The sequence below is a fragment of the Myotis myotis genome, unplaced genomic scaffold, assembly GCF_014108235.1.
Source record: "Myotis myotis isolate mMyoMyo1 unplaced genomic scaffold, mMyoMyo1.p scaffold_m19_p_3, whole genome shotgun sequence".
In the NCBI taxonomy this organism is placed as follows: Eukaryota; Metazoa; Chordata; class Mammalia; order Chiroptera; family Vespertilionidae; genus Myotis; species Myotis myotis.
In genome coordinates, this window is record NW_023416335.1 from 37,365,030 (window position 1) to 37,374,556 (window position 9,527).

The 9,527-nt window shown below is 51.5% G+C and overlaps 1 protein-coding gene across 1 annotated transcript; it reads left to right on the forward strand.

Moving 5' to 3' along the window:
* Positions 1-510: 510 nt before the first annotated feature.
* Positions 511-9,071, forward strand: ZIC5 (Zic family member 5). The gene is made up of 2 exons (XM_036301424.1): positions 511-2,184; positions 6,354-9,071. The coding sequence occupies exons 1-2, from the start codon at positions 726-728 to the stop codon at positions 6,794-6,796; spliced, it is 1,902 nt and encodes a 633-aa protein (XP_036157317.1). The 5' UTR covers positions 511-725; the 3' UTR covers positions 6,797-9,071.
* Positions 9,072-9,527: the final 456 nt, after the last annotated feature.

Below are 9,527 nucleotides of genomic sequence, written 5' to 3' on the forward strand. Positions count from 1 at the left end.
TCTCCTGTGAGCCCTACGTGAGCGTCTGGCAGATTGGTGTCCTTCCCAAACAAGGTTCTAGCATCATCACCACAAGTACGATGACGGGCGAACATCTAATCACCCTTTCTTCGGCGTAGCCTAGTGTGTGGATGTGGGAAGGGGCTCTGCGTGCAGTGAGGCGGGGGGGTTGAAGTTGCCCCCTCTTCCGCCTTTTGTCCCCCCATGGGGGTCCCCAGCCCTCAGCCACCACTCGCCCTTCGGCCGCGTGCCGGCGCACGCTCTCCGCCAGGAGCGTCTGGGAAACGCCGAGCGTTGCGCGCGCAGGCCCAGCGCAAACTTTCTGCGAGTGCAACTTGGACATCCCCGGGGAGGTGGGGGGTGCAGGGCTCCAGGGGAGGAGGGGCGCGAAGCGAGAGCTAAGGCGGCCGCGAGCAGCGGGGCGGCTTCCCGCTGGGCCGAGGGTCTGAAAGGGAGCCAATCGGGCAGCCGCGGCTGCTGCCAATCACGCGGCTCGCTCCAATCCCACCCGTGCCATTTCCAAAATCTTGGTCCCACTGTGCAGCTCAAATGTGGTGTGCACGCTGCCAATCGCTGGAGGACAGAGTGGGGACGGGAATGAGCAGAGTTAGGAGACCAGGACAAAGAAGTTAAAGAGCCCCTCATATATACATGTTTTTGGAGGAGGGCAGAGGGGGGAAAAAGTCACCCCCGTGAGGGTCTATGGGTTTGATTGTGTGGTTCTGATGGAGCCCCCTTTGAGCAAGAGGAACCCGCCAGCGTTGAGATTAGCGGACTTGGCAACGGCTCAGGCCAGGCCTCTTCAGAATATGACAGGCTTCCCAGCGCTGGCCAGCCCGCCCGCCCACTCCCAACTTCGCGCCATAGCCACGCACCTCCGCCCTCGGGACCTGGGCGCTGACCTCGGCGTGGCCATCACTCCGCTCGGACCCGAGCACATGGCCCAGGCGAGCGCCCTCCGCCTCAGTCCTCCCTCCCAGGCACTCCCGGCACAGCCTGAGGCTCCCGCGGCCGCCGCCCGCGCTGCGGCCTCGGTGGCACAGCCCGGAGCCGGCACCTATCCCGGCGGTGGGGGCAGCAGCAGCGTGCTGCCCTCCGCGCCACCGCCCCCGGCCCCTCCTCTTCCTCCCTCCCCTTCACCCCCTTCCCCTCCCCCTCCTCCTCCTGCCCTCTCGGGCTACACCACCACCAACAGTGGCGGCGGCGGCAGCAGCGGCAAAGGCCGCAGCAGGGACTTCGTCCTCCGGAGGGACCTTTCCGCCACGGCCCCCGCGGCGGCCATGCACGGGGCCCCGCTCGGAGGGGAGCAGCGGTCCGGCACCGGCTCCCCCCAGCACCCGGCCCCGCCTCCCCACTCGGCCGGCATGTTCATCTCTGCCAGCGGCACCTACGCGGGCCCGGACGGCGGCGGCGGCGGCGGGGGTCCGGCGCTCTTCCCCGCTCTGCACGACATGCCGGGAGCTCCCAGCGGCCACCCGCACCCGCTCAACGGCCAGATGCGCCTGGGCTTGGCAGCAGCCGCGGCGGCGGCGGCGGCGGAGCTGTACGGCCGCGCCGAGCCGCCCTTCGCGCCTCGCTCCGGCGATGCGCACTACGGGGCCGTGGCGGCCGCTGCAGCCGCCGCCCTGCACGGCTACGGAGCCGTGAACTTAAACCTGAATTTGGCGGCGGCAGCGGCTGCCGCCGCGGCAGCCGGGCCGGGACCCCACCTGCAGCACCACGCGCCGCCCCCGCCGCCGCCACCGTCCGCGCCCGCGCCGCACCCGCACCCGCACCACCCCCACCTTCCAGGGGCGGCCGGGGCTTTCCTGCGCTACATGCGGCAGCCAATCAAGCAGGAGCTCATCTGCAAGTGGATCGACCCGGAGGAGCTGGCCCGGCCGCCGCCGCCGCCGCCACCGCCCCCGGCCGGCGGCGCCAAGCCCTGCTCCAAAACTTTCGGCACCATGCACGAGCTGGTGAACCACGTCACGGTGGAGCACGTGGGCGGCCCCGAGCAGAGCAGCCACGTCTGCTTCTGGGAGGACTGTCCGCGCGAGGGCAAGCCCTTCAAGGCCAAATACAAGCTCATCAACCACATCCGCGTGCACACGGGCGAGAAGCCCTTCCCCTGCCCCTTTCCGGGCTGCGGCAAGGTGTTCGCGCGCTCCGAGAACCTCAAGATCCACAAGCGCACTCATACAGGTGGGTGTCTGTCCCCGGCCGCGCCGCCGCCGCCGCCTCTGGCACCGCCGCCGCTTCCGCCGCCGCTTCTCTTCCTCCTCCTCCTCCTCCTCCTCTTCCTCCTCCTCCTTCTGCTCGCCTTCATTTTTCCCTCCTTCTGCTGCTTCTCTTCGCATACGTATAACCCGGACATGTGACTTCTTTTTTTTCTCTCTCCCCCCTTTTTTCTATGAATAAGTAATTCGATAGCACACACAGGCCCCGCGCTGGGTTCCCACATGGCGGAGTTTCCAGCGCTCCTGCCGCCTCTCCGCCGGGACGGGCACCGCGCTCCAGCCGCCGCCGCCGCCCGGACAGAAGCTGCAGCAGCCCGGAGCAGGAAGGCGCCCAGGACAGTCGGCGGCCCCCACCCGTCCGGCCCCGGGATCTCGGGGAGGGCAATGGGGAAAGCGGGGGGACTGGGGGGGCGGGCTGGAGCCGGAGCCGCCCCGGAGGCTCTTTCCTCCCCACCCGGTGGCGGGCCCCGCGTGTGAAAGGGGCGTGTGGTATTTGGTGCGGTATTGGGGCCACCAGGCCAGTTCGGTGTGGTCCTTCCCTTGCGGGGTGGAGTGCAAAATGCTAACGGAATGAGGCCCCTGGAGACCCCCCCTACACACACACTCGCCCCACTTTTACACTCTCCACACACACACCTTCACGTGCACACACAGCACACAAAGGACTTCACACACCTGTATGCCCTCCTGCGCCCCCCTCCCCCTCCTGTGACCGGACACACTCACCTTCTAGGGAACACTCTCGCTTACACACCTCCATGCACTCCCATGCTCACACACACCTCCATGCACACCCATGCTCCCACACACATTATCACACAGAACCTTGAGGCTACTGGACAAGTCGGCGTCTAGTTGGAGGAGTGCAAGGCCGGCTGCAAAGCCTCTGCTGCCTTAGAATTTAGGGGAAGCCCGGGCACCGTGGAGACCCCTCCTAACCCTCCCCAGGCCCTGACTGGGTGCGCCGAGGCCCTGGGTGAGGGTGAGGGTGAGGGTGATGGAGGGAGGGGGCGCCTTGCGGGTCGCATGCTCCGTTTGAACAGACCAGCGCGTTGCGAGGGCGCGCTGACGAGTGCGGGCGCAGTCGGGATTTATGGGGACAGACAATATCACCCCTCGGAGGACACTTGAGTAACTGGAGTTTACTCTCCGTAATTACTCGGCTGATTTATCGGCGGCGCGGAGGCAGCCGCAGGGCGTTGGCCTCACCGCCGGGCCAGCGGCGGGGGCCAGGGCATCCCGGGGTCCGTGGGGGGGGGGGGGGGGAGCCGGGCCTCGCTTCTGCGGGCCAGCACCTGGCAGGCCTCGCGTGGGTCCGCAGAGGACGGACCGGACCCCCTTGGGCCTGCCGGCCTCCTTTCTAATCGGACCCGTCCGCCATAGTGATTTCTCCAAAAGGAAACGTCCCACGAGGCTCATCGTAAAAACTACGGCCTGCTGCTTGCCCCTGTGCGCAGCACTCCCGGGCGGGGTAGGGGCCTGGGGTCCCGATGGGGGCGGTCCCCAGAGGGAACCCCTAAAAGGAGAGCCTGCGGCCTCGGCTCTTCTCTCCTTTCCAGGCCTCAGAGGGGGAGTGGAGCTACCCTTCGCGGGACCAGAAGCCGGGGGAGCAGAGGCCCCTGGAAATTGATGGCTGGGCAGCTGGCCTCGGTTCCTGCTCTCCGGCCCTTCCGGACCACCTCCCCCCCCCCCCCCCCCCTGCCCAGGAGGGGGCGTGTGCGGGTCCCTGTGGCCGTTTTGTTTTCTGGTTCCACGTTGCGTGGTTGCATGGATGCCGGGCTCCAGGGGCTGCATAGGCCTCGCCGGGTCCCCCGGGGAGGGATGCGCACACCACACATTCGTACTCAAACGCGCGCGCGTAGGGTGCGGGGGTGGTGTTGGCGGTCTCGGGGCTGCCTAGTCATTGAACATTGTGTCCAGGGAGGGGCCATCGGGGCTCCCTCCCTGCTATGCCACTCGCCCTTTTGGGGGTTACCCGTGATCCTGGAGCATATTGATCAAAAGGAATAATCCCCTGACCACTCCTGAAGGCCCATTTCCTGACCCACGTGCCCCCAGTTGCATTTATAACCTTCCACTGGGCCAGACTGGGGTTCTCTCTGGAGAGGGACCCGGCAGGATTCGAGAGTCACCCACACGCAGCTTCCATTACTCTGAAGCTCTGTAAGTCGTTGAGGTCTGACGTGACCTGTGTCAGAGTCTGAAATGTAAACACTGTGGTCTCCCCCTTCCTGGCTGGGTAGAATCTGCTCACTGTCCCCTTAATTCCCCGGAATAAAATAGGCAATTCTGTCACCATTTTTCCCCCCTTCGTGTTTCCTCTATTTCTTCATCCTTGATCTTCCACCTTTCCACCCCACATCTCCCCTCTACTGGGTCAAACTGCTTCTCTTTCAGGTGCAGTGCTGGCGCCAGCAGTGTTCAAGCCATTTATCCTTCATGATCTGGAAGGTGTAGCTTGTCCAGAAACATGAGAATTCTAAAAACGACGTTGCACATTTGCATATAGTGAATAAAACTCACCTAAAGTTCCATATTGAAGAAAGGCTGATTAATTTTTTTTTTAAAATAATGCTATATTATTATCTCCAGCTTAGAGTAGAATACAGAAATCAGGGCAAATAACCAATGTTTTGATTTTTTAAAAAAAATGGATTAATTTTTTTGTTGCAGCTCATCTACAGAGAATTTTTAAAGGTTGGGATTATCATTGTGTTATGTTGTTTTCCTCTTGTTATGGGGGTCAATGTAGGAGGTGTATTTGAATACTATCTAATTTTATTCTTAAACATTATTTCCAAGTAGGATTAGTTATATTCCAGGCATCTGAATACTTTCAGCGGTGCTAACATATACTGGTATTGGTGAAATTAGTAACAATAAACACTACACTGAAATATTTGTATTAAGATAATAAAATTCCCCACAATAACTTATACACACTAAACTGTCTTAGTTGTTTTTAAGAAGAAAAAGAAATTGATCAAAACCAAGGAAAGGACATACCTGTGCATCATCAGAGTAGCTGCTGAAATGTGGAGAAACCCAACTTCACTTTTTAAATATGAGGCAAATATTAATATGGTAGTATATATGAAGTGATTTGTTCAATTATGGACTCAGATACATCAAGTTCACACATACTAAGGTGAGAAGGAAAATTCATACTATTACCTGCTGTCTTTTTTTTGCTTTCTAATACCACGGTGTGACGTGGCTGAATTTCTTGTTGTCTTATTGAGCATTCCCACTTCCATGATGAGTGGCCTTGTGTTTAAAAGTATTGTGTTCCTGGGAGGTTAGAGCAGCTTCAAGGGGTGATGGGCCAAAAGCCTGGTAAATAGCCCATTTTTAAAAAACTATCAAACAATGTAGAAAGCTGTTGGAATATTTCACTTAGGGCAGCAGGGAAACACGGGGCGGAGACGCGTGTTCCTTATTAATATTTGTTAAGGCTCTATTCCTCTAGGCACTTAATTGCCCTGCAAGTTGTGAGGAAAGCTGGTAGAAGGAAGAGGCCAATGGCCATTTCTGTGCCAGGCTTGTAAAAACATCTAGTGGTCGGGTAGTGTGTTTCACAGGTGCCCTTATTTCTGAAGGGAACAGGATTTTGTTTTATCTCCTTTCCCATAAGTGAAATCGTGGGGAGCACTCTGAAACAAAATGCCATAATAATTTTATTACACCACCCCCAGGCACTTTAAATTTAGTGTATATACTCATTTTTCTTGTATTAAAAGTATCATTTTATCAGCATTTCTCTTGACAGGCTGCTTGTATTTTTGCATGTATAGACCCTGAGGGGAATGAGGATGTGGGTATTCAGGTCCTGGTTGGGTTTCGGTGTCACATCTTGGACCATGTTCTAGTCATTCTCTCCCTGGCCCTTATGGGGCCACAGGGCTGACATCTAGCATCTCACAAGTCCAGTCCAAGGAGAGCCTCCAGACCAGTGGTCAGCACCCATTCCCTGAAGTATTCCTTCCCTGTTGCGTCTGGAACATAGGTGTTCGACTGGGAGTTGGTCTTCTAGAGAATGGGAAAACGCATCCTTATTTCTGCTCCAAGATTTCTCTCTTAAGCCTGGGAGATCTATGACAAGCAATTGTTAACCTTTCGTATGTTTTGTTGCAGGGGAAAAGCCTTTCAAATGTGAATTTGATGGCTGTGACAGGAAGTTTGCCAACAGCAGTGATAGAAAGAAACACTCCCATGTCCACACCAGCGACAAGCCCTACTACTGCAAGATTCGAGGCTGTGACAAATCTTACACTCACCCGAGCTCCCTGAGGAAGCACATGAAGATTCATTGCAAGTCTCCACCGCCTTCTCCAGGAGCCATTGGCTACTCATCAGTGGGGACTCCACTGGGTGCCCCCTTGTCCCCTGTGCTGGACCCAACAAGGAGTCGCTCTACCACTCTCTCCCCTCAGGTGACCAACCTCAATGAGTGGTACGTTTGCCAGGCCAGTGGGGCCCCCAGCCACCTCCACACACCTTCCAGCAACGGAACCACTTCTGAGTCTGAAGATGAGGAGATGTATGGGAACTCTGAAGTTGTGCGGACGATACATTAGAATTTATTAAAAATAATAGCAAATAAAATAGTAAATGGGAGTCCTTGGACCATATCCTAACCTGAGACAATGCTGAGCCTGGGAAAATCTGTGACTCAGACTTGCCACCGGGTCTAATTAGCCCTATTTATTTGGTATGAAACCCTATGGTGTTTGTACATTTAATTAATTTAATTAAGATATTTGGGCTTCCCCCCCCCTCCCTAGAAAACAAACAAAAAACCAAGCTGGACTTTACACATTGCAGGGGGACAGGGCTGGGAGCAAATTGTACCAAGAAAAATGAATGGAGAGTAGTTGATCAAGATACACACTGCTAATAATATATATATATATATATATATGGAGAGAGAGAACAATAAGTCAGAACTCAACAGAGCAACAAGGCCCTCTGCATTTCCTAGAGTGCCTTGCAAATGCCTTTGATACCATAACATGGGCTTCTTTGGAGCCTCTTAGCCTCCTCCTTGGGCCCTAATTCTGCAAAGTCCTCTTGATTGTAAACCACACACTTGCTGCATTGCCAACAGATCTTGGGACTCTTAAGACTGTACCTGTGTCCAAAAATATTTGTAAAAACCTTTTAAGTTCTATTGTCATTTTCCATTTCCACTTTTTATTACTGATCCCACCTAAACACTGTATTTTTACACAGGATATTCAGTACCCTGCTTGTATGATTAAAAAAAAAAATGCAGCAACCTTACTACATTTCCATATATTGTGCTACTGTGATTGTTCAAGCAAAAGTGGAGATAAGAGAAAAAGCCGCTGCAAAAGACAACTGTGAAACTGCTATTTTATAAAATAGAAGAAATTCAAGTGCTTTCTTTTTCCTGATTTTTTAGAACTGAAATCTCCGATGCTGCCTCTTTACTATGTTCAAACTTGTGTAATAAGGAAATTATGTTTTAGATGCTAAGTTCTTTGGGATGCCAGAATTAACAGGCAAGGCTAGGGAGGTGTGAAGTTGGCGGCATGCCTATTTTTTTGAAAGCTGTTGTTTTTAAAATAGGCCAACTCCCCTTTTATACTCTTGTATTAACCTTTTAAAAAGCCTTTATTTTTCGATGCCCGAAAGTGCATTTTAATGCATTTTCTTCCACCTGAGCACTGAGCACACGGAACTCTGTCCCATTTGAAAATGACAGTGTGTGAAGTGTATGATTTACATTAAAAGAGGGGAGGGAGTTGCTATACATATTAAAATTTTTAAAAGGTTTATAGTTACCACCAAACATTGATGAATGTGTGACCTTTGCCAGAGCTGTCAAGCTAGGATAAAAAAGGTCAAGGACCTAGGACAATAACTCTTAGTCAATTTATTTTCGGTTGGTACAACACATCTTGTGTGCAAAATGTAGTCCATCATAAACATCATACAAATACACTAAAGAGCACTAATTTATCCTCGGAGACCCTGAAGACACCCCTCCCCAGGGTTTGTAGAAACTTGTTTCGTGTACTGTGAGTGGTTGTAGTGTTATTGTTAATAACCTGTATGGGAACACTATTTGTACAGCTGAATTAATTTATTTTCAGACATCCTTTTTTCTTTCCTGGAAGAGTTCAAAGCACACCAAAGAATTATATTATACATTTTGGTGAAAGATTGTTGTTTATGATCCATGGTTTATTTAAAAAAAGAAAAAGGAGAGAAAATGGAAACATATATTTTTAAACTTACTTGAATGAACAACGTAATGTGAAACCAGGACTCTTCCTGCATGTCTTTTTTGCATTGTGTTGAGATTATATATAGTTTATAGATATATTATATTCCTAGTACAGTGCATGGTGCTGTCACTTTGAAAGCCTTTCAATGTTGTCTTCAAATTGTTATGGTGAATATTAAACATGCAGACCCTCCTTTATAAAGAAAAAAGATCATAAAACTTGATATAAAATGAGTCTACATTTAAAAGTTTATTTGATTTTCCTATTCACTTTCAAATCTCTTTCAAATAGACAAAAAAGGTATGAACTTTGGGGGGATAATTTATGTATTGTAAACTTATTAGAACAAAATATTTCTGATTTGTAATGAGTTGTTTTATTTATACAACTTTTTCAATGGTAGTTTGCACTATTCTTTATTATGCTACAGGTTTATTTATTATGAAACAAAAGAATATGTATTTTATGTATTTTGCCATGCATAGGTTAACCCTGCCACAGATTTATTGGTTCCTGATACACCTAAAATGAAAAACTTAAAATGTGTACCTTCAATAGAAAGCAAGGATGATTATGGAGTAAAAATTTAATAAAGGTATTCTTCCTATGTATTGTTTGTTTTACATAATGCCATTCTCTTCCAAATAGAACAGGTTGCTGACATAATGAACATTAGGTTCTCTTTCCTTGACCTCTTTATTTCATAGCCTCTCCCCAAGCAATAAAATATTTTTACAGCTTTGTTTAATTTACAATCCAATCTAGAAAATGCAATATATCCATGAAGACTAAACCCTGCAGGTTGCACCTAACACTAGCATAAATCTTAGGGGTTATTGCATTCATTTGTTAAAATTAATATCCTCAGTGATCCTAATCAGTAAAAGGTGAATTTTAACTTTTTTCTTTTTTGGTGCCTAGCCTCTATAGTAAATGTCAAAAGGAATGAGGAAAAGGTTGAGGGAGGGGCAGAGGCTTCCAGATACACAGCAAAATCAGGAGCTGAGATGGATCTTGAAAGAAGTTGAGTAGTGGGCATCAGGTCATGGGGGCG